This window comes from Bidens hawaiensis, unplaced genomic scaffold, assembly GCF_021521415.1.
Source record: "Bidens hawaiensis isolate Kalapana, Puna unplaced genomic scaffold, B.hawaiensis_p1.1 tig00014763_1, whole genome shotgun sequence".
Taxonomy (NCBI): domain Eukaryota; kingdom Viridiplantae; phylum Streptophyta; class Magnoliopsida; order Asterales; family Asteraceae; genus Bidens; species Bidens hawaiensis.
Genome location: NW_027492300.1, coordinates 463,205 through 488,254, shown reverse-complemented (window position 1 = coordinate 488,254; position 25,050 = coordinate 463,205). Strand labels below are relative to the sequence as shown.

Here is a 25,050-nt window from a genome sequence, read left to right as displayed (position 1 = left end):
AGTAATTTACAGCATATAAAATAAAAACATTATAATCTAGATGAGATCAAAAGAGTATTTTTCAAACTTGCTTTTTTAATGGCTCGAAACTCAATGCCTTCAACATAGATGGTACCATTTGTGCAATAGTATCTTGAAAAGCTCTCTAGTAGAAATGTAAAAGAAACGCCTTCCTTGTGATTCAAAAAACGGTGCAATTCAATCATCATCCACTCTTCGTCTCTCCATGTTGCAAAATATGAATTCAAATTATCAGTCCCGTTCTTGTACTTTAGGTTCACGTACAAACGTTGTTTATGAGGAAATTTTCTTGGATCGGAAAATTTGAAGATCAAATAAATCCCATATATGACATCTGGAGATAAAAAATGGTTGTCTGTTGTAACTTGGATCTTTAAATTTGAAATATCCAACATCTTTGCCACTTTCCAAAACCTGTACATGTTACGAGTGGTCAGTCTAGAAAATTCAAATATATATAGTTATTCATAAAGCTATGTAGTCCGGACTCCAATTCACTAGCCTAGTTGAGTTCGTTTATTTGTTAGTATATGTTTCAGTACCTTTTAAACTTGGTTTGGGCTTATTTATATTTCTGTTTGGGCTAAAACGCCACATGACTTATGGGTTCGTTTAGGATGCACCGATATGAGACCACGTTTGTAGCGATGGTGGTTAACGGTTATCTGATAACTAAACGTTACTATTCAAGAGTCATCAAGATTCATCAAATTGCATTAGTATATGTTCGGTCAAACAATGCACTCCTTATGATTAGTTTTATTACTTTTTTTGTTTTTACAGTGAACACACACCCTTAAAAGTTTACTCCTACAATCCTCACGCCTACATAGTTTTATTAGTTGCTTGAAGAAATCCTAGAAAAGTACCAAATAACTTTGTTAAAGGGTGTCCACTAGCTAACAAACCGCTTCGGATCATCCATAAGCTAGCAATGATTAACCAATCAACATTGATTATAAATTATTGCAGTTGAAGATAATCAGTTAATATTTGCTACAAATTTCAAAGTGAAAATGTGTGTGTGACTGAGAGAGAGACAGGAGAGAACCTTGATATATGAATAGATCTGCACTTATGTGATTCTCGGTTTTTATAAGAAAACTTTGCTGCTGTCGCTGATATCATTTTATTTAATTCTCCATTATCACTTAGTTTAAACCACTGATACACAAAACAAAACAAAACAAAACAAAACAAATAAGTCCGATTTCTCTTAAGTTGATTATTTTCAAATAAGCAATTTAATCACAAGGAAAAGTTGAATGAAAAGAGATAAATGAATAGCCCAAAATAGTATATATATATTTAAAATAGCAAAAATACATTAAGTGATAAAACGAAACAAGCTAATTACCACTTTGTCCTTTGGAAGGTGGATTCCTTCAGAGAGCTTGACGTAAATGTCCTTTTTATTGTAGATTTCAGAGGTTCCCGACAACCGTATTATTTCTTTGTAGTCTCTAGGTAGTTTGGGCTCCCATATTTCAGAGTCCTCCTGCATACAAATTAAACATTTAAATAAGAAACAATAACAAATTCGTTTTCAGTTTGATATGTTCTATTTTTTAGTTAAAAGTATATACAAAAATTCTCACCTAAATATATTTCCTAGATGTTAATGGTTAAATATTCTCTTTTTATTAATAAGTACTTGTTTTTGCAGTTTCATGATACATGCATTGTAAGGAGGCCAACATTTGTATAAACATGAAAACTTACTTGAAATTCCAATGCTTTCTTTAGTTGTATCACCACCTCACTAGCCTGGGGCCGCATATGGTCATCTTCGTCTAAGCATTGATAGGCAATATCCGCAAATGTAGTCAATGATTGTGGCACAATTTGTTTCTTTATATCCTCAAACACCATTTGATCAAGCTTTCCTTGATTGTAGTAGTGTTTAGCCAAAGAGCCTAAAGACTGGCTGTTATCTTCTTGCCCATCTACCCATGCCAATCTTCCGCACAAGATTTCAAATAAAACCACACCAAGAGAATATATATCTGATTTCTCAGTTAAGAAACCTTGTTTGTACTGCGGGTCAAGATAAGCATCATCGCTGATATGTTCCATGTCCTGGTTTGATGACTCTAATGAGGACAACTCAAAATTAGAAATTTTGGCATTCCAGTTATCATTTAGTAAAATTCCATTGCTTTTGATGTCCCTGTGTACCACCTTCTTCAGTGTTACATCACCTCCATGAAGGAACTCCAATGCACTTGTAACATAAATGCAGATCCTGAGCCGTTTCATCCAACTAAGATTAGAATCTTCTAAAAATTTATCAAGACTTCCTTTAGGCATGTGCTCGTAAACAACGATTTTTTCATTCATCTCGTTACAGTAGCCTACAAGACCAATGATGTTCTTATGCTTACGCTTGGAAAGAATATCAAGTTCTGTCCGAAATTGATCATCAGACATGCTATCCCACCGCTTTACAATAATGGCAGTATTAGCACTAGCATGTTGTAGTTCTCCGTTATATGTCTTCCAGTATCTCCCACTTCCATAGTAATTCTTTTGACTGAATTTTTCTGTGGCCAATTCAATGTCCTCAAGTGAAATTTGGAGGCTTTTCATGAGGTTTTCCTGTGAATCATAAGGCATTATATTGACATGGTTATTCAAAATAATTCACAAAGTAGTTTTTAGAAAAAATTGAAAATACTGATAATTAAATCTGTAATTAGTCATGATCATGTACTCAGTTTTCACATCTGATATGCACAATATCCGAACAATTCACGATATAAAACGAAATCTATTGATCTTATATCATTAGTTTTATTGCTATAATAGGCTGATTTTTTAATAAATCCACAAACTTAAGATTCAAAGGTACGAGTTATTAATTAATTTACGTAATGTAATATATATGATGCATCTAATGTTCTAGCTAGTTTGTGCTTCACGCATTCTATAGGAATCAGAGATGCGATGGACAAGAACAAAGAAACAAGAACAAAATATTTGGCTAACACCCAAACTTTATTGATCAAGAAATCTAACTCAAAAACTTGATTCAATTGTCCCATACCCTAAACACGGTATTTATAGCTAACCTAACACGTTACACTATAATCGGGATTCTAATTAATCAATTCCATAATAATCATCTTCCTAACATGCATCAAATAGGAAACTAGATAATCATCCATAAATTGATTAATATTATTTAATCATTAACTTGCACGCCAAGTTAATATCCTAGCCGTCCCCACGCACCAAGCCACGGGTCGACTCGGGAATTCCCAACAATCACCCCCTGAATTTTTCTGAGTCGTACAGGGGAGATCTTCCAACTTTAGCAAAGCTTGCATCTCCTTGACTAACATCAGCGCAAGAGCAACTAAAAACCGTATCTTCTCGATTCATGCTTCCGGAGTGAACACTTTGTCATAGTCAATCCCAGAATGTTGCACGTACCCTTTCTCCACAAGTGTCACCTTGTGTGTGTTTATCAAATTCCGTTTTACTTTGAATACCCGTTTTAAACCGGTTGGTTTAACTCCTTTTGGTAATCCCGTTAAACTCCGCCTTTCCTTTTTCTCGATTGAATTGATCTCGGCCCGCATCGCTTTCATCCACTCAGGTTTCGATTTCGCTTCATCAAAACTACTCAATTCATCATTCAATAACACTAGTAGTTCTTCGAGTTCTTCATTGGAATTTAACTCATAATCACTAATATTATCGGGTAGGATCAAAGAGCAAATAGAACGCTTAACCGGGGTTTGCACAACGTCATTCAGTGTTGTACTACGGCTGTTAGCGACAGAAATTGTTCTGTTAGCGACACTTTCATTGCTGTAATTGCAGTTAGCGACAGAATCTTTGCTGGTAGCGACAGTTTTGTCGCTGTTTCTGCTGCTTGCGACAGCGCTGTTGCTGTTTGTAATGAGGCTGTCGCTGTTGCTGCTGTTAGTATCAAAACCGTCGCTATTCCTGCTGTCGTTTGGGCTGGGTTCGGTTTCACTAGTCCAGACCCGAAATCAATTAGCTTGTAAACACCTGAGAACATACCCAGTAACTTTGTTTTCAAAAAGGTTGGGTTCCCAATATTTAGTCGGATTTTATAAAGCATCTTGGCGTTCCTCATGACCTTCATTAGTAACTTTCCACTGCTATCGTGCATCGTTAAGTAGTTACTCCTCATCCGTATATCATAACCCGACGCGGTTGCTTGACCCAAGCTAATCACATTACACTGCAAACCCGGAATATAATAAATACTAGATTTTATCCCCCCGTATTACGGGGGTTGTTTTACATTATGCGTTTTTAATATTTATATATATATATATATATATATATATATATTTGGATTTTTAATTTTATTTATTGTAAGAAAGTTAACAATTAATATACTTGAGTTTTGATTATAAAATGGTTTCACAAATAAATGATATGTTATAATCCGGTTTAAAAACTATCTTGGTTTGGTGATACCCATTACCCATTTATTTTCTTTATTATAAAATTTTTTCTTAATTATAAATAATATTTTTTTTAAATAAAATAGGATATTAATTTTTAGTATATCCCTATTTTATATGATTTTCATATCAAATATTTGATGAGATTAATTTTTAATATAATGAGATGTTATAACACGTTTAAAAGCTATCTGAGTTTGAGTTTGGTGAGACCTTTACCCGGGAATTCGGGTCAAATGCGTGAGAAACCTTCATTTACAAATAAAGCAATCTCATGGCTTGAGATAATGGTTGTTTTACATTTTTCGTTTATAATATTTATTTTTTGGATTTTAATTTTCTTTATTATAAGAAAGTTAATAATAATATACTTAGGGTTTGATGATGAAAGGGTTTCATAAAAAAATGATATGTTATAACCCGTTTAAAAACTATCTGGATTTGGTGACCCATGACCCGTTTATGTTTCAACTATAAAATTGTTTTATTAATTATAAATAATATCTTTTTCTTTTTAAATTGGATATTAAATTTTAGTATATCCCTATTTTATAGGATTTTTCTATCAAATAATTGGCAAGATTAATTCTTAATTTAATGAGATGTTATAACTCGTTTAAAAGTTATCTGGTTTTGGTACCACACTCATGAATTTGGGTTAAATCAATGAGAGGCCCCCCATTTAAAAATCAAGCAATCTGGTGGCTTCCATAAAAGGGGGAGCGACCAAATCGCGACACGTAGGATTTTAGGATTTTCATTTATATATATTATAGATTGGTCATCAATTTATATTCTCCACTTTTACCTTTAAAAACAATCGAACCCTTCCCTTTGATCGGTACACACGAACCATCCCCGAACCTTACTCGTCCGACTATCTGTTCGTTTAATTCCAAAAAATATTCCCGGTTCCCCGTCATATGGTTAGTTACACCATTATCTAAGTGCCACATGTCGACCTCACCCGAATCAGTATCGTACTTTGTCGAAATTACTTGATCTTCGTTAAGGTATACGGTTTCCCGGACACCTTCCATCATGAAAAACGAAGCATCAAGATCTTTTGGTTCACGCTCGTCCGTTCGGTTCAGATTTTTCCGAAACCGGTCGGGGCACCTTGAGACAAAGTGCCCGAATTCATCGCACTTGTAACATTTAATGTGTGATAAATCTCGTTCCATACCTTTTCCTTTCTTATCATCACGTTACTTGTTATCATCTCGACCGCGTCCCCGTCCTTTTGAAGCATAGGATCCTCGACCTCAACCCATGCTAAACGAATTAGATTTAGTGAACATTAACTGACCTTGACTGCTTTCGGTTTGAAGATTGTCTTCCTTTATCCTCTCTTCGTACGCTTTTAATCGACCCACCACATCATCAAACCCAACCGTCTTTAAATCTAAAACTTGCTCGAGTGATGCCACATATGAATAAAACGCCTCGAAAGACTCGTAAGGAACTTTTTTTACCATTTTTTCTTCCGGGAATATCTCTCCGAGCGTGGCGGCTTTCGATGAGTAGCTCGATAACATGGCTGCATACTTGTCAATCGTCCCTGTTTCTTTCATCTTCAACCCGTCAAACTCTGACGTTAGGGTTTGGAGCTTCGCCTCCTTCACTCGTTCAGCACCTAGATGTCGGGTCTTTAACGCTTCCCACATCTCTTTCGCCGTGCGCAGATTACCGACTTGTAAAACCTGTGCTTCGGGGATCGACTGAAAAATCAAGGCGATCGCAATATTGTTTCGTTTTGCATCGTCATTACCTGGATCGATCGTGTCCCACACGCCATGCACATTCATCAGCACGCGTATATGCATAGCCTAGATAGTGTAATTCGTTGTTGTTAGTTTTGGACATTGAAACAAGTTCGGGTTCGTGGTTGTGTCTTTGGCCGATTGATCACTCATCGTTGTTCGTTAAACTCTAACCGCAAAAACAAGCCGATCAAGCTTTGTTGAACCAAGAGTACAAAAGGAATTAACCACCTTTTTTTTTTAATTCTTCTTCATCAGTACGCAGCACAAAAGAAGTTAAAAAAAATCTAAACCTCTTTGACTTTAATAACCAAACAACCAATCAAAGAAAACCTTTACTTTGAAATTTGAGACCTGCCAATTTTAAAACATGTGATCTTGCTCTATGCCCTGCCGCAATTAAACCACCGCGATCGGCTTGTTTTGCATCGCCGTTACCTGGATCGATCGTGTCCCACACGCCATGCACATTCATCAACACGCGTATATGCATAGCCCAGACAGTGTAATTCGTTGTTGTTAGTTTCGGACATTGAAACGAGTTCGGGTTCGTGGTTGTTTCTTTGGCCGATTGATCACTCATCGTTGTTCGTTAAACTCTAACCGCGAAAACAAGCCGATCAAGCTTTGTTGAACCAAGAGTACAAAAGGAATTAACCACCTTTTTTTTAATTCTTCTTCGTCAGTACGCAGCACAAAAGAAGTTAAAAAAAATCTTAACCTCTTTGACTTTAATAACCAAACAACCAATCAAAGAAAACCTTTACTTTGAAATTTGAGACCTGCCAATTTTAAAACATGTGATCTTGCTCTATGCCCTGCCGCAAGTAAACCACCGCCAATAAATCACAAAATAGATCTTGCTCACCAAACGAAAACTTGCAATTTCCGCTGTGGCTCCGATCGAAAACCAACATGTTTCCGAGTTGTTGCCGCACGAACAACCTACTCGTTGCCCGCCACTATCCGATCGCCGACTCGTAACTCCTTAGCCGTCGATCTAAATTAACGCGATTATCGATTTCTTGAACTTGGCTCTGATACCAATTATAGGAATCAGAGATGCGATGGACAAGAACAAAGAAACAAGAACAAAATATTTGGCTAACACCCAAACTTTATTGGTCAAGAAATCTAACTCAAAAACTTGATACAATGTGTCTCATACCCTAAACACGGTATTTATAGCTAACCTAACACGTTACACTATAATCGGGATTCTAATTAATCAATTCCATAATAATCATCTTCCTAACATGCATCAAATAGGAAACTAGATAATCATCCATAAATTGATTAATATTATTTAATCATTAACTTGCACACCAAGTTAATATCCTAGCCGCCCCCACGCACCAAGCCACGGGTCAATTCGGGAATTCCCAACACATTCCAATTTAACATGAATATAAATCCCACGTTTCCTTTAGATTGATAATTGTTAAGCATAATACCTTTTGTGATTGGTCAAGAATATGATACTTCAAAAATATAGACTTACTTGAAAGTTTAATGCCATCTCAAGTTCCTTGATGACCATTTCCATTGTTGGACGCATGGCTTGAGCTTCTTCCAAACACTGATGGGCAATATTCAAAAACGTATCCAAAGAATCTTGATTTGGTCCCATGTTTGAAGTAAAAATGTCATCATTGGTTACTTCCTTTAGCTTAGGATCTAGCAATATCTTTATTGTTCCATTATTGAAGTGGCTGCGTGCAACGTGTGGAAGCCCTTTTTGACTATTATCTATGTAAATGGGGTCATATGCTAACCTCCCACAAAAGATCTCAAACATTAAAACTCCTAAGGAGTAAATGTCAGACTCTTTCTTCATTACAAGTGTTTTCTCAAATTCAGGATCCCTATAGACTTCTGTGCTAATAAGAGTGCTTGCCTCTTGGTTTTCTAAGTGGAATTCTGAGATCCCAAAGTAAGCAACCTTTGGCTCCCAGTTCTTGCCAAATAGAATGTTGGCACTCGTTATGTTCCCGTGCATTAGCCTTTCTTGGCTATCCATCTTGGTGTGAAGGTGATTGAGTCCACGTGCAATACCAAGGCACATGTGTAGACGTTGCGTCCATGTAAGGTTATCCATGTTATCAACAGTTTTCAAATAGTAATCGAGGCTTTTGTTAGAAGCATGCTCATAAACAAGGATAATCTCATCACCTTCATCACAAAATCCAAGAACATTCACTATGTTGGGATGCTTACAAGTTGTGCGCCTTTCAATTTCTGAAAAAAAACTTTGTTCTACATCCATGCTACTAGAGATGCGTTTTATAGCTACATTGACGCGTGTCTTGGGCCATGTCTTTGGCCATTCACTATCACTTTTCTCTTTAAATGCCAACAAACTTTTGTTGTCAAAATCATCAAGTTCTGCTTTATACACCTTACCATACTCATGCAAGCCAATACAACATGTTTCAGAGAAGTTGTCAGTAGCCAGCAATATATCACCAAGCCGAAACCTTGAGAGTACCACGGTTTCCCCCTGCACCATTAATGTTTGTTAAAATGAAGGTTGTAGTACATGCACATGCACTTGTGACGACGGTAATGATATTATAAGCAAACTGTCATTTATGCTTTCTTCGTGTCAAATCATAATTCAAGAAATTTGCAGGTGTCACTAAATACTAAAGTTTTTGAATTTTCAAACGAAAAAAAGATGAAAAGAACTAAAGTCTAAACATTTCCTGTTACTGATTTTAAGGGCACATGTAAGATTTGAATGCATACACATGTGATATCTCCAAATTCCACTTATGCATATCTGATATTCTCACATTATTTATTTATTTACCACATAATTAGTTATTCCTGTAATCCTTACGCACACACATCGGTGTTCAACTAGTAACCTGTAATTACAAATATATATGTTGATGGATACGATTATTGTTTTAGTACTTTTAAATATAGTTTAACTTTTGAGGGTCAAACTATTCTATAACGGGGACAAAATAATTTAAAAAGCCATAAACTTGTAGTTTAAACTTTAAAGGTATGGATTTACTTAAGTTCATATATATTTTATATACTTCTGAACACGTGATATTCAAAGTTCGTGCCTTTTCTGTCGTGAAATCGAGAGATCATAAATTGTATATTTCTTTAAAATGCTAATGAATGAGCATAGTAATTATTACTAAAAGGGATACGAAGAAAAATATTGTAATATTTGTGAAGGGTTCTTACTTGCAAGTTCAAACAATTCTCAAGTTCCTTGATGACAGCTTCCATTGTTGGACGCTTGGCTTGAGTTTCTGCCAAACATTGATATGCAATTCTTGAAAATGCTTCAAAAGACTCTTGATTGGGTCCTTTATTTAAAGTAACAATGTGTTCACCGTCATCATCTATCATTTTAGGATCTATCAATTCCTTTAGCGTTTTCTCACTAAAGCGTCGTCTTGCAATGGGTGCAAGCCCTTTGTCATTTTCCTGTGTACAAATTTGTTCATAGGCTAACCTTCCAGATAGCATCTCAAATAAAACCACTCCAAAGGAATAAATATCTGATTCCTTTTTATACTTTCCTGATGTCACATACTCTGGATCTACATAAAAATCTGTGCCTACAATATGTTTTGTTTGGATAGTACTGCGTTGCTGTTGATTTGTGGAGTGGGATTTTGAGAGCCCAAAGTCAGCAATCTTTGCATTTAGATTCTCATCCAACAAGATATTCTCACTTTTTATATCGCGGTGTATTATCCTAGGTTTGCCCTCCATACTGGTGTGAAGGTAACTAATACCACGTGCAATATCAAGGCAAATTTCTAATCTTTTTCCCCAAGTAAGATTAATGTTTGTACGAGTGCTTCGCAAACAATCACTTAGGCTTCCTTTAGAAGCATACTCGTACACAAGCATTATGTCATCAGCTTCCATATATAAGCCAAGAAGAGAGATAACGTTTTGATGCTTACAACTTGTAAGCAATTCAATTTCTGTTAAGAATCCTTGTTTACTGGCCACGTCTTGTCTATTTTTGATGCATTTTATAGCTACAGATCTTTTGGTTCTTTCTTTTTGTAGCTCACCTTCAATTGATGATGAAATTGGAATACCTAAAACATTAAGTTCTCCTTTATACACCAAGCCGAACCCACCACCAGCTACAAAGTGTGCTTCATCAAAACCATTTGTAGCCGCTTTTATTTCACTCAGTGGAATCATCAGCCGTTCCCACTACAAAATAATGTGTTAAGATACATGGGAGTGTCAGCTTGTACGTACATGAAAGCAAGGGTATAAAAGCAGTGTTGTAGAACTCGCTAGATGTTAGTCAGGTAGTGAGATACCGACTAGCGATTAACAGAGATTAATCGGATTGGAATTTTTATATGTAATTTTTTAATATATATATAGTATCAAATGTGACAGACATACCCAAGGCGCATAGGCCTCGCCAAGGGCCTAGGCGCAACAAAAGCAATGGTCCGAGAAAAGAAAAACTTAAATAAATGTTTCTAGCTAAAAAGTTAACCCGTTTAAATCTTTTAAAAAGATAATTGATGCTAACATCATTGATAATGTAAAATATTAACTGTTACTAACTTACTGATTCAAAATATAATGAATTGAAGATGAAAGAACTAATTTGTTGTTGCGGTGACAGAGAAAAAATCAACGGTATAACACAACAGACTAAACAAGAAGAAAGATGAAAAGAAAAACTTTATTTCTACAGAGAGATTGGGAAACGTAGAAAGCCAGAAACCATAAAAGTCACTGATTATATAAAGAGATTTGAGTTAATTCGTATACCCGATTTTTTTAGGTAAATGTTATCAATTGTTTTTTCTTATGTCAACTTTCTTGTGTGCGAAGCCATCGTACTCTCTAATTTTGAAGAGTTTTAATGTCTCACTCTTGCTAGACTATATTGTTTTAATCAGGTTCACATTGGCTTTCAGATTTTGGTTTGGGTGTTCCCTGCAAACCGTACCGTCGGCTGCCACTTAACAGACGTTGTGTCACCACAAGAGCAGGACTCTATGGTGTAACACACGATGAGACGAAAACCTAGGTGGGCTCCGAATTCGAATGACAGTCTCGCAAGGCCTAACTCAAATCCTTCGTTGTCATAATCTACCAAAAGTGATACAAGTGAGGATTAATGAACTTGGGTCTCCATTGAAAACCCAAACCTCTCCTACCACTAAGTCAAAAGATATCAAAACAAATTAAAAAAACAATTATTGTTCCCATAAATGCGACTTGCCGTTTAAGACGCGGAAACCATTGACTCCCCTAACAAAAGCGCTAGGCACACGCCTTGAACACTTTTGATAACAATCATTTAAACAATAAAAATAGTTCCGATTTATTGAGCCAATTTTGACCGTGAAATCAAGTTAATACCGATTAGCGATATAATAGATAATATAATTGAGAGTTTTTAAAATCAAACATTGAAAATAAAATTGTTGCAAAAATATATATTGATATTGATATTGATATTGATATTGATCACAATATAAAAAAAATTGCAGGAAAATATCTAATTAAACATTTAACAATTAAATATATAAATAGTTTGAGGTAACAATTAAAACACAAAGTATTAAAAAAAAACAAGAAGTGTGAAGCAATCTGGTCTATTGATATTAGAATTAAATTGTTGTGATTAATTTGAAAGCAAAAAATGATGGAAATGCATAACTGGAATAACCAACATTTGTTGAATTTCTCTCTTCACATGCAAGACACATGTCAATTTTCTCATCATTTTAAAATGTCTACAACTTTTTCATACAACAATTTAAAAAAAATCATTATAATAACAAGCGTTTTTAATCTTTATTATGAGTACCATGTTGCTATATAAAAATAAAAAAATAATGGGTTTTATACATTGTATTATTGGTTGCTCGTTGTGTTTTTCATTTGGGTTTTTCTATACATCATGTTATAGATTCTGGTCATTATGTTTTTAAATCAATATCCATATTAAAGATAAAAATTAAAATAAATATTACGTTATTATGTCTTTCTGCTCATCATTTTGTCTTTTGTTTGTCAATGTGTCTTTCTAATCATCATTGTGTTTTAGTTATTTTGTTTTTATATTCAGTGTCTTTTGTTTTGGATTGACATGTGACTTTCACTTAATTTAAGAAAAAAAGTGTTATGTTCAGGCCATTATGTAATATGTATTTACCATTGTGTTTTACGTTTCAGATTATGGTGTAATATGTATTCACCATTGTGTTTTACGTTTAAGGTTATGGTGTAATATATATTCACCATTGTATTTTACATTTCAGGTTACTGTGTAATAATGTATTTATCATTATGTTTATGTATTAGATAAATTTGTTGTTATTTTATCATTATATTTACATATTAAGATTACACAACGGTGTTACTTAAATATTACAGTAATTTTTAGATTTATCATTTTTGAAAAAAAAAACAAAATGACGAGCACAAATACACAATGATAATTAAAAAGACGCAATGACAAACAAAAAACACAATGACAAGCAAAAGACACAATGGCACAATTTTGTTTTAATTTTTATAAAACAAAGTCATACTCATATTAAAGATAGAAGAAAAACGATTTTTATTATGGTGAATCTTAAAAAATGTCGTATGAAAAGGTTATAGGCGTTTTAAAATTATAGAAAATTAACATGTGTTTTGCATACAAAGAGAAAAAATATGAGTTATTCTCTTTATTTCTTTTCCATTTTGATTCCCACTCGACACATAACAATCAATTATTATTTCTCATACTTTTCATTTTTGTGAACCTTTGTAAAAAACACCAAATATATAACATTGATGCGGTCATTTACACTTAAAATTCAAAAATATTAAAGCATAGAAAAGCTGACGTCAGCATATCAGGATGTGGAGTACTGTAAATTATATTTGAGAAACATCAAACAAACGGAAAGAAAATTAACTTTATTTATTATGATGAAAAATCAATTTCATTTATCTTTTAAAAGCCTGATTGGGTTTGCAATTCGAAAAGGGGTAGCGGCCTAGCTTGTTGTCTGCTTGCCTTCTGTTTCGATCTAATAAAAAACTGATGGATTATCAGCGGAATAAAATTGAAATTAATTCAATTTAATTACCTTTAGGAGACCTGATGATGTGCCTTCATGATCTTTATCTGCAGATGTTGAATGTTCCTTTAATACCACAATGTACAACAAATTAGCAACAATGAAAATAATAATGACTAAAGGATGGGAAAAAAAAAAAGAGGGGGGGGGGGGGGGGGGGGGTAGTCTTACAAGATTTTCATGCTTCCATTGAAGTTCAAACACGTCCTCAAGTTCTTTGACAACCTGATCCATAGTCGGGCGTTGCACAGGATGTTCACTTAAGCACTTATCAATTATATTTGTTAAGAAGGTCAACGACTGTCTGTCCATTTGTTCTTGTAACTTGGGATTAATGATGCCTTGACGTTGTGTTTTCATTGGTTTCTCCGCGTAAAGGACTTCAAACAACAATACACCAAAGCAGTAAACATCATACTTGGGTGTCATAGTTGTGTTGTCAAAGCTCAGAGACGAGAGAATGCGATGCCTCCAACTTTGTGGATATTTTGTGGAAAGTTCAAACCCAGATATTTTAGGATCCCAATCTTTATCCAAAAATATTTTAGAACTATTGATGTCACAATGCACGACATCATAATGGATGTAACTCAACCCATGCGCAACACCTAAACATATTTTCAGTCTTTGGAACCATGTGAGATTTGGACCTCTAAGATGTCCGTCTAGGCTTCCGTGAACTGCAAACTCATAAACGATGATCTTTTCATCATCCTCGTAGCAAAGCCCAATTAAAGAGATGATATTTTTATGGTTAAGACTAGAAAGCATTGAAATCTCAGTCCAGAATTTAACGTCTCCTCGCCCATCTTTCCATTTTAACCTCCGTGCACAAATGTCAATCAAGTCTCCTGATCTCAGGATTTGTCCACGGTAATCCTTTCCAAATCCACCTTCCCTAATGAGATTTTCATCATCAAAGCTGTTCGTGGCTGAGAGTATCTCTTCAAGTGGGATTGCCAGGTGAGCAAACTCACTGTATTTCTGAGTAAAACAAAAGGTGAAACCGTTACAGGCACGCAAAAAATATCTGAATCTGAAATATCTGACCATTCAGATTCGGAGAGTGCTTTTAAATTTTTTTTTACGATTCTGATCATATCCAAATTATCTAAAATGTTGATTTTTCAATTATAAAATATTATGTTTTGTTAGGTTATTTAAAACCTTTTCTCTAGTGTTGGACGCCTACGCGCTCCAGTTACCAGGGTTGTTCACGGTTTGGTTTGAACCTATGAAACCGTCCAAACAAGTCGTCGGTTTGGTTTCACGATCAGTTTATCCTTTTAGTTCTCGATTTGTTGGTTTCAAAATTTTCAAACCGTAGTGAACGGTTTGGTTTGTGGTTCAAACCGAAAACTGGCCGTAAAAAACCGGACCAGACTGTTGAAGATATACTTTTAAATGTTTAAGATAACGTATGTATGTACATGTACTTCGTTATAGATATCTACTAAAATGAAACAGAAAAATGTATTAGGTAGCCATATTAGGTAGCCATATTTGTTGATTACTCTTCGTTTATAATTAATAATTAGTTAATCATAAAACAGAATATAAAAAATCGATAATGTTTACATAGCTGTTTACAAGTTACAAGCTGCTCACTTCTCTGTCTCACGTGTTTGACAATCAATATCTAGTTATTGTGTTTAGGGGAAGTATAGAATGAAAACTCATTTGAGTTGTGAAAACCCGTGAAAACTATATGTAACATCGTTTTTTTTTTGTTTTTTTTACACACGTAATATATGTTGTAACATTTAATACAAAACATCGAAAACTTAAAAAAAATTGTTTTGTTATTTTTTAACATTCTTTTACTAATTTTTATATATGTTTCTAAAAGAGAGAAAAAGTTGTATTTATATTTACATTTTTTATTCACTTTAATTGTAGACCACAAGATTTAAACTTTAATTAAAAACATGTGGTTAGGAATGAGTTTCTAGAGTTTTCACAACTCAATTAAGTTTTTATTTTAACCTTACCCATTGTGTTTATGTTCCTTATGTTGACTGCACTAAATCCCATCCAACAATTATTTAATACTAATTTAAAATGGTGGAGATATTGCTGTAAACTTATTAGTAACTAGTATTTTAGACCCGTGTGTTGCGCGGAACCGTTGGTTAACGGTTAAAACATGCATATACATTAAAATGTGGACGAAATGTAAAACAAATGATACATGAGACCGTTAAACCGAACATAAGATAATGTTTAATGTTAAAACACGTGTAACATTAAAATGAGACGAAACGTAAAACAAATGGATCCATTAACCGTACACCATGTCAGTATTCCGGTGAATATACATAGTAACACTTTGGAAGATATCATTCAATTATTTTTATATTATTTAATCAAGAGCTACTCTACTTTAAAATATAAATATGAGAGAATTATGAAGCTGACAATATTCTAACTTTATATCAACTAAGCATATGTGGAAAGTGAGATCTTGGGTTAAAATCATCTAAGCGCAAAGTATAGTTGGTCTAAGCCCAATTTGAAAGAAACAGTAACTTTGTGTCTAGAGTCAAATGTCAATATTAGAATGTAATGTAATAATAATAAATAAATTGATATACATTCTGTGTTTCGTATACATTTCTAAAACCGTAAAACCACATTGGATTCAAACCGTTTTAATGATTCGGTTCGGTTTCGCTTGGTTTTGGTTTTCTACGTTTGGGTTTTGTTTTCGTTACGGGTGTTCTTCGGGCGGGATTTGGGTTCTTCGGGTATCAAACTTTTGACCTGAACACAACCCAAATATTTCACATGTTTTTCCGGGTTCGGGTAATTTGGATTCGGGTATTTCGGGTTAGGATCATCGGGTTTCAAGTATCCTAAAAAAAAATTAAAAACTACAATGTTAAAATTAAAGCAACATATCCTTCTTTCTTTGTAACGTAAATAAACAAATAATAAACTAACATAACCCGATTAAACAATTCAAAAAAGAATAAATTTTAACAAACTCTAACTATAATCGTCTTCAATCAGGCGTTATGGTTGTTCGATTACGGTTACTATTAGACATAAATAAACAATAAACAGTCGATTCATAATAAGTGGAATGTTAAGTTCTGAACAACTTGGTTTTAAACTGTATGATTCACTTCGATGCGATTAGTCTAAGGATCCAATACGTGATGCGCAATATGCGATGTGAGCACATCGCATACGAGCGCATCACGTATGCGAATTACAAAAAAAATACTAAAGTTTGAAATATGCTTAGATATATGCATATTATGTTATTAGCCTAATACAATAGCCTAATGTACAACTATTTACATTACGTTAATATATAAACAGACATTTGAATAACAAAAATTCAAAAATAATATCATTTATAACCATCTACTAAATACTTAAGTTAAAAACATAATGAGAAATTAAATATTAAATTAAACTAATATAAAGTAGGAACTCTAATTAGGAGGGCAAAGTTAAAATACAAAAGACAACAAAAATGAGAATGGTATCTAATTCGTTGATATTAGATTTGAATTGTGAAGATTAAGTTAAGAAAATAAATTGATGAGAAGGTATAAATGTAATAACCCACTTTTGTTGATTTTCTCTTTCCACATGCAAAACACATGTTAATTCTCCCAACATTTTAAAACGTCAATAACTTTTTCATGCAGCATTATTTTTTTTAAAATAAATTCATCATAATAACAAATGTTTTTTTATCTTTAATATGGGTATCATATTGTTATATAAAAATTAAAAAAAAAAATAGTGGGTTTTTTATATTGTGTTATTGGTTGTTCATTATGATTTTTAATTGGGTTTTTCTATGCATTGTGTTATCAATTGATACTCATATTAAAGATAGCAATTAAAATAAAGATTACGTCATTGTGTCTTTTTGTTTGTCATTGTGTCTTTGTGCTCATCGTTTGTGTTTCTACTTATCATTGTGAATTAGTTATTGTTTATTATGTTCATGTCATTGTGTAATATATAGTTTCCATTGTGTTTTACGTTTCAGGTCATTGTGCTATATGTATTCACCATTGTGTTTCATATTTCAGGTCATTGTGTTATATATATTCATCATTGTGTATTACGTTTCATGTAATTGTATAATATGTATTCATTATTGTGTTTATGTATTAGATAATTTGTTATTTTATCATTATATTTACGTATTATTATTAAACAACCGAATTTTTAGCATTTAAAAAAAACACAATGATGATTTGAAAGACACAATGACGAAAAAACACAATAACAAACAGAAAGACACAATGATGAAAAGACAAAATAACAAACAGAAAGACACAATGACGTAAATTTTTTTATTTTTTATATAACAAAGTCATACTCATATTAAAGATAAAAAAACGCTTGTTATTATGGTGATTTTTGTTTTAAAAACTAATATATTATGAAAAAGTTATAGACGTTTTAAATGATGGGGGAATTGACATGTGACTTGCATGTGAAGAGAGAAAATGTGTACTATTACTTTTATACCCTTTTATATTTGGTTTCACACTTGACACATGTCAATCAATTATGACTTCTCACACTTCTAATTTTTGTTGGTATTTATAGAATAACTCAACCCCTCCAATTAATATACTAGGAAGCTCCACCAGTATTGTAGAAGTTAATTAAATTAAAAAGAAGATTCCACTTTATTAGGGAGGCAGTTAGATCATATTAAAATAAGGTCATGGGTATACATTTACGTTTTTTAACTCTACGTTGACACTACGTCACCTACTTACCCCATCTCACTCGACCTTACTCTAAGAAAATTATTTAACCATCTTTATTTAATGTAAATTGATTCTTACATTAGTGTGTGTGGAGGATTTTAAAGCTCGTTAATATTTTAGCCCACCATACATTAACGCCCCTTAACCCATGAAGGGAATAGTATACCACTCGTTAACCCTTGTCAACTCAGCTTTAACGCCTCGGCGTTAAGGTATACCCCTAGGCCTAAAGATACGAACTTGAAACATAAAGTACGACAATCGGAATTGAAGAACTCGTTGAAGACCTTGCTAAATTGCTAATCAGGTTTTAGAAGAACTAAAATCGACAATTCACACTACTTTCTACCAACCTAATTCCAAAGTAAGAGCTATTATCTTAGCAAAAATAACGTCAAAACTCAAAATTAAGAAAAAAAACCCTAACCGCATCTTGAGAATTCTGCGGAATATCAACGCAACAAGTCATCCGAGCGTGTCGCAGCATCTGTAGCGCTCTTACCATTGCAACACCGCATCATCGCAATATGCGCGCAATTTAAACCAAGGTGAATAGTCGATTTGAGCCAAATTCTAATAACTTTAATGGCTAAAGCTTAACCTATCATACCTAAAAATATATTTGGTTTTAAAACTAAAAGTTTGTTTGGGTTTTTCAGTTCAGATTAGGTATGGGTTTTCTCGGGGTTGGGTTTCGGGTAAAAGCGACAGGCCTAATTTTCGTTATCAAAACCCATTACTGTAAACACCCCGACTAGTTACCAAATGGATTTCTAAACCCTAGTTTATTCCAACCCTTCTTTCTATGTCACAGTTCGCCTCTCCTTCTCACAATTACCGCTAGGGTTGTTCTAAGTCGGATATCCTAAAGTTTTAGATGTCCGAAAATTTCAGATAGTGAATTTTAATATCTGTATCCAAAATTTCGGATTTGGATATCCAAACCAATCATATACTCAAAACTCCAACACACAAATGAGGATGTAAGATATCCAAACATAAACATAACAAGATTACAAAGCATATTCATCATTTCATAAAAAGGGGATGAACAGATTCGGGTTTCACCAACATCGATTTGGGGTTTAGATTTACAAGGATGAAGCAACACCGAAGACGCTACGAAGGCACATAGTGAGGGAGACAACCGACTGACGAGACGCTACGAAGCCGTAATGTCGTGATGACGTAATGAATCCGTGTGATGAGTGATAAGACTATGTTTCAGGGCTCAAGCCAGCACATAGATTCATCCTATAACATTGTCCCACTTGGCATTGACTGGACGCTGACTGGGCATTGGATAAAGCCTTTTTGCTAAAGCCATGAGTCTGTTGTGGTAACGAGGGGTTTGACAATTTTTCATTTTTTATTTTATACTTTTTCTTTCTAAACTTTGTAAACTAATATTGATAGAAAAATACATTAAAATAAAAACATAATACATAATCATATGGTTTGACAAGTCTTTCTCGCTCCTATCTGGAAACTTCATATAATCATATGATGATATGAGCGACTTACTGATAAAGCTTCACACATTGTTTACTGTTTGATTGTCTCTGTCGGTTTATTTTGTTCATTGAGATTTGTTAGGCTGATTAATTATATCTCAATTGCATGCGTTGATGAAGATTTAGGTCTTGTTGTCGATGATTGGTGTTTGTATCATTCATTTGCTTGTTTTATTTCGGCAAACTCTTAACATCAGTAGTTTTAACATATTTTGAAAGGATAAATATACTTACTTGAATATTTATACCGTCTCAAGGTGGTTAATAATATTTTCTTTGTTGGTCGTTAAAAAAAAAACTTACTTGAATATTTAATGCTTTCACGAGTTCTTCAACGATCTCATCCATTGTTGGACGATCAGACTGCTTTTTTGCCAAACACTTGTATGCAACTTTTAAAAATGTGTCCAAAGAATATTGATTGACCCCTCTGTTTTCCGTAGAAATTGTTCCATCGGCTTCCTTTAGTTTTGGATCTAGCAAATTCTTCAATGTTCCTTCCTTGAAGCACTGTCGTACTATTGATGCAAGTCCCTTTTCCTTGTAAGTTTTATCATATGCCAACTTCCCACACATGATTTCAAACAGAACAACTCCAAAAGAGTAAATATCTGATTTAGTTTTCAACCGACCAGTTCTACCATATTCCGGATCCAAGTACATACTCGTCCCAGCAACATTATTGGTAAGGATGGTGCTAGCTTCTTGATTTGTTTTGTATAAATTGGATAGCCCAAAGTCGGCAATCTTTGCCACCCATTTGTCATCTAATAAAATGTTGGCACTCTTAATATCACGGTGTATTATGCGAGGTTTGTCCTTTGTACTTGTGTGAAGGTAATTTAAACCGTGTGCAACATCAAGACATAATTGTAAACGTTGAGCCCAAGTCAGATTAAAAGCATTCCCCAAACAATCATCAAGGCTTCCTTTAGACATATATTCAAACACAAGAATCATCTCAGATTCTTCGTCACAAAAGCCTACAAGAGAAACTATGTTTGAATGTCTACATTTACTAAGCATTTCAATTTCTGCTAAGAATTTTTCTTGATGCCCGTCTACTCTACTAAAGACACGTTTAATAGCCACCGTGCTACGTTTCTTCGGCAACACACCTTCATTATTTCCTTCGGCTACCAACAGATTTATGTCATCAAAATGTTCAAGTTCTGCTTTGTACACCTTACCAAAGCCGCCGAACCCAATGATGCATGTTTCAGAAAAGTCGTTGGTTGCCCGTCGTATATCAGTCAATGGAATACACAAGTGATTCAAGTTTCCCCCCTGCAACATTACCGGTAAAAACAAGGTAGCTATTAGAGAGTACGGCTTGTAAGAAAACATCGACTTATAACTATTAATAATATTTTTTAGTTTTGGTATAATATAGTATTTGAGATATTTAAATTAGCAATTGAAGCAAAAATTTATTGAGTGAACAAAAGTAAAAGACAGTGAAAAACTTGTAAAATCAAACCCTTATATATAACTGATTCATAAAAAAAGATACATGCTAGAATCTATTCAGTTAATGCGGGAAAAATTCAGATATCGGTCAATGACCTGAGTTATCAGTTTTCAGTAGGTGTGGCAAATGGGTTGGGTTGGGTCGAAACGGGTCATGGGTTGGAACGGGCTGGGGTCAAAATGGGTTAGGGTTGGAATGGGTCAATTAAAAAAAGGGTTGTTTTGGTTCGGGTCGGAACGGGTTAGGGTCAACAGGTTCGGGTTGGAACGGTCCAAGTCGGAATGGGTCAAAACGGGTTTCGGGTCGTTTTTTTGTTGAACGAGGATAACAGATGAAACATTTTTGTTTGTTTACTTTTCTTTTTCCGATTTATATTTTAAGTTATAACTTTTTTATGAATTTTTTTATTTATTAAGATCAAAAACCCCTAAAAAAGTTTTAAAAAATAACAAAAAAAAAATCATAACTCAAAATATAAATCGAAAATAAAAAATGTAAAAAAAAAAAAAACCAGATTCGAAACCCGTTTTGGCCCGTTCCAGCCCGAACCTGTTGACCCGAGAAATGAGCCGAAAGGGAAAACCAAAACTGAACCGAACTAATCGAAACCCAAAAAATCGGTCAAAACGAAACTAAAAAACTGAAACCGAACAGAAATGAAACTAAAAAAACCGACCAAAACGAAACAAAAAACCGAAAACGAATCCAAAATCGAACAAAAAGAAACAAAAGAAATCGAAACCCAACCCGTCCAGTGCGAAACCTCGTGTCGGCTCGAAACCTAATCCGAGCCAAAACCTAAACCAAACTCGTTCCAATCCAAAACCCATTTCGACCCGAACCTGCTACTTTCTTTCTCTTAGACACTAACCCACATTGACCCATTTCTTTAAATTTGTTAGCCTATTTTGACCCGAAAATAAGAAGGTAGAATTTCAAGTTACCCATTTTGACCTATTTAGTTAAAATCTATAACCCAAACCAACCCATATAATTTTTAAAATAACCCAAATTGACCCATTTAAAATGGTTTGGGTCAAGATTGCCACCCCTGGTTTTCACGGTGAGATATTGGTAATTTTAGCATGTGTTAGTATGACAATGAATGAGTATAAATATCTACGTTACTATAGCAGAAAGATGAAAGAAATGGGGGAACAAAAGAAAAAGAAAATTGGCCTTACTTGAAGTTCCAATGCTTGTTCAAGTGCAATAATAAGTTGATCTATATTTGGTCGTTGTGATCGTTGCTCATTCAAGCAGCAATATGCTGCTTCTGAGAACTTTTTTAATGATCCCTGGTCCATTTGCTTACGTAGATCCGGACGGATAATATCATCCAGATTATCATTTTCATAATGAGATTTGGCCAATTGAGCTAATGACTTCTCTTTTCCATTGTCTCGGATGTATGCCTTCCTCCCGGTCAGGACTTCAAATAAAACCACGCCAAAGGAATACACATCCGACTTGTAGGTCACACCTCCAGAACTTATATACGATGGGTCTACATACCCAAACGTACCAGTTACATTGTCAAGGACAATATCATGCCTTTGACCTGCTGGCTGCATGGTGGATATCCCAAAACCAGATAGTTTTGCTTCCCACTTGCCACCTAATAAAATCTTAGAGCTTTTGATATTACGATGGATGACACTAAAACTGCGTTGTGTGTCGTAGTGAACGTAACTGAGTGCAAGTGCAATATCAAGACAGATATGCAATCTTTGAGTCCATGTGAGTTTAACTGGGTCATTTAGGTATCGGTCAAGACTTCCATTAGCTTCAAACTTGTTTATGACGATCTTCTCCTCGTCCTCATCACAAAACCCAACTATAGAGACAAGATTTGGATGCTTGAGACTAGCGAGCATCATAATCTCTGTCTTAAACTCTTTATCCCCTTGCCCATACTTACGATTCAACCTCCGTGCAACGATATCAATCAACTTTCCAGATATTAAAAGTTGTCCCTTGTAGATCTTTCCAAATCCACCTCTTCCGATGAGATTTTCATCAGAAAAGTTGTTGGTGGCGACTCGTATGTCTATGAGGGGAAGTTTTAGGTGACCAAACTCATTCTCAAAAGAAGACATGATGATCAATTTGTGTTTATCAAATCACACAAAGATAAGCTCAAAAGATATATAGAGAAAAATATTCGTAAACAAAATGATCAGTGGGATTATGATGCCGGTTTTGTTTAGAAACAGGAGAAAATGCTTTCAATGGAGAGAAGACAAGGAAGGATTGAAGTGGACCTAAAGACTCATGATGATCGAAATCTAATAAAACAAGCTGTCGTTTACTTTTTAGATAATTAAAAACCTCTATATGAAAAAGAAATATCACTAATTTAAATTAAAAATACAATAGCTTTTCTTTTCTTATTTTTTTCCTTTTTTTTTTCCTTTGTGTGCTTGACAGCACATCACAATTGTATTTTTTTGGGGTAGCGTCACGCAGCACGATGATGGCCGGTTACTAAATATAATTTGTTAAGTCATTTGAAATTAAAAAAAATGGCCGGACTCCCAAATTTTAGTTTTTTGAGAATTTTATTATTTTATTACAAGCATGCTTGTAATGTTACTAGTAGGGCTCGGCTAGGCTTCAGTTGACTAGGCTAGGCTTCAAATTAAATTAAAGTAAAGTTGGCTCGTTCGACTTAATTGGGCTCGACATTACAATTATTTATCATAAAGACTAAACTCAACTTATTCTAATCAATGGGTTAAAAATAAAACTTTAGTTATAGCCAATGGGATGAATATGTTAGTTACACAATTAATTAATTATTATAAATGCTTAACTTGTATTTATAGAGTAGATGGTCTCTTCATTTTTGTTTCTCCATTCATATGGTACAAGAAAATAATGATTAATGTTTTAAGGGAAAATTATCAAAATAGCCTATTTTAGAGAGAAAACTCTCAAAATAGCCCAAAAATCTTGAATATTCTCAAATAATTTGGACTGATGAGACACACTGGGAGAAGATCTTTATTATAAGAGAGTAAGCCAAACTTTTAAAAATATTGAGGAAACAAATCAAATATGGAATAATATTGATGGACAAAGCCAAATTTTTGAAAATGTTGATGGAGTAGGCCATATTTATTTCTTAACTTTTCTTTTCAAAAAACAGTTTCCCCAAACAGTATTTTATGTTTCTTATCCGTACAAATTTTCAAAATGTTCCTTTTTAATGTCGTCTAAGGAGACGCATTTAAGAGAAATTTGTTATAAGGAGATGAGATTTTTTATTTTCTTCAAATTCATCGTCATCTTTTTCTTCCATTCTTCATGTTTTATATATATATTATGAAGAAACATTATTTTAGCTATAACCTTTATATGTATAAACTTATGTAAATATTATTATGATCAAGGTTTGGGTTATACCCCCGACTATGGTTTAAGCCAAATATAATAATAAAATGATACTTAAGCGGAACCCCTATCTTATACGGGTATTCGGAGTTTATATGTCTAAGCTTGTATGAGCAGCACTTCTACTCTCTATCGCGTATTAAGGCTTAAACCGTCGGAACTTCGGGGCTTGGAACGTACGACGAGAACCGGCATGCAAAACGATGTTAAGTGTGTGAGAGTGATGGTGTTTTGGTGTGATGAAATGTGCCGTGAAGCCTCCTATTTATAGTGATTTTTGTGTTGCTTTGCGTAGCACGAATGACAAATGCTTTGGTCGTTCGCGTCGCGCGAACCAATGTTGTTTTGCTGAGTCATCTGTCGTCTTGCCACGTGCTGCCACGTGTCCACACGTGTCACGCATGCACAAGAGTTACTTCGCGTAGAGCAAAGGAATCGTAAGTTAGTACTTCGCGTAGCGCGAAGTCACTCAATGTCAATTTATATATTTTGTCTTTCGCGTAGCGCGAATACTTTAATCCGAAGTGCAAAGTGCGCCATCAAAGTGTCACATTGCGCCCATCGCCTGAGCCCACGCTCGTGCGCGGAGGGTGCT

The 25,050-nt window shown here is 34.3% G+C and overlaps 2 protein-coding genes across 2 annotated transcripts; both read right to left on the bottom strand.

The window, feature by feature from the left end:
* Positions 1-14: 14 nt before the first annotated feature.
* On the bottom strand, positions 15-10,428 carry LOC143547637 (uncharacterized). The gene is made up of 6 exons (XM_077039017.1): positions 9,437-10,428; positions 7,731-8,729; positions 1,744-2,619; positions 1,379-1,519; positions 1,073-1,185; positions 15-435 (listed from the first exon to the last, which is right to left on the bottom strand). The coding sequence occupies exons 1-6, from the start codon at positions 10,418-10,420 to the stop codon at positions 30-32; spliced, it is 3,519 nt and encodes a 1,172-aa protein (XP_076895132.1). The 5' UTR covers positions 10,421-10,428; the 3' UTR covers positions 15-29.
* A 2,670-nt stretch (positions 10,429-13,098) lies between these two features.
* LOC143547630 (receptor like protein kinase S.2-like) lies at positions 13,099-23,158 on the bottom strand. The gene is made up of 5 exons (XM_077039013.1): positions 22,244-23,158; positions 19,892-20,875; positions 13,498-14,310; positions 13,336-13,392; positions 13,099-13,113 (listed from the first exon to the last, which is right to left on the bottom strand). Exons 1-5 carry the CDS (start codon positions 23,156-23,158, stop codon positions 13,099-13,101), a joined length of 2,784 nt encoding a protein of 927 aa, XP_076895128.1.
* Positions 23,159-25,050: the final 1,892 nt, after the last annotated feature.

What these genes read in the sequence shown, in the direction of transcription:
- LOC143547637 (XM_077039017.1), bottom strand. Translation starts at nt 10,420, where the DNA reads ATGATTCCACTGAGTGAAATAAAAGCGGCTACAAATGGTTTTGATGAA. An exon ending in AGATGGCATTAAACTTTCAA is followed by an intron (nt 2,620 to 7,730) that starts GTAAGTCTATAT and finishes TATGATTCACAG; the next exon opens with GAAAACCTCATGAAAAGCCT. An exon ending in ACCTTCCAAAGGACAAAGTG is followed by an intron (nt 1,186 to 1,378) that starts GTAATTAGCTTG and finishes TTTGTGTATCAG; the next exon opens with TGGTTTAAACTAAGTGATAA.
- LOC143547630 (XM_077039013.1), bottom strand. Translation starts at nt 23,158, where the DNA reads ATGTCTTCTTTTGAGAATGAGTTTGGTCACCTAAAACTTCCCCTCATA. An exon ending in TGAAAGCATTAAATATTCAA is followed by an intron (nt 14,311 to 19,891) that starts GTAAGTTTTTTT and finishes TGTTTTACTCAG; the next exon opens with AAATACAGTGAGTTTGCTCA. An exon ending in AATGGAAGCATGAAAATCTT is followed by an intron (nt 13,393 to 13,497) that starts GTAAGACTACCC and finishes GTGGTATTAAAG; the next exon opens with GAACATTCAACATCTGCAGA.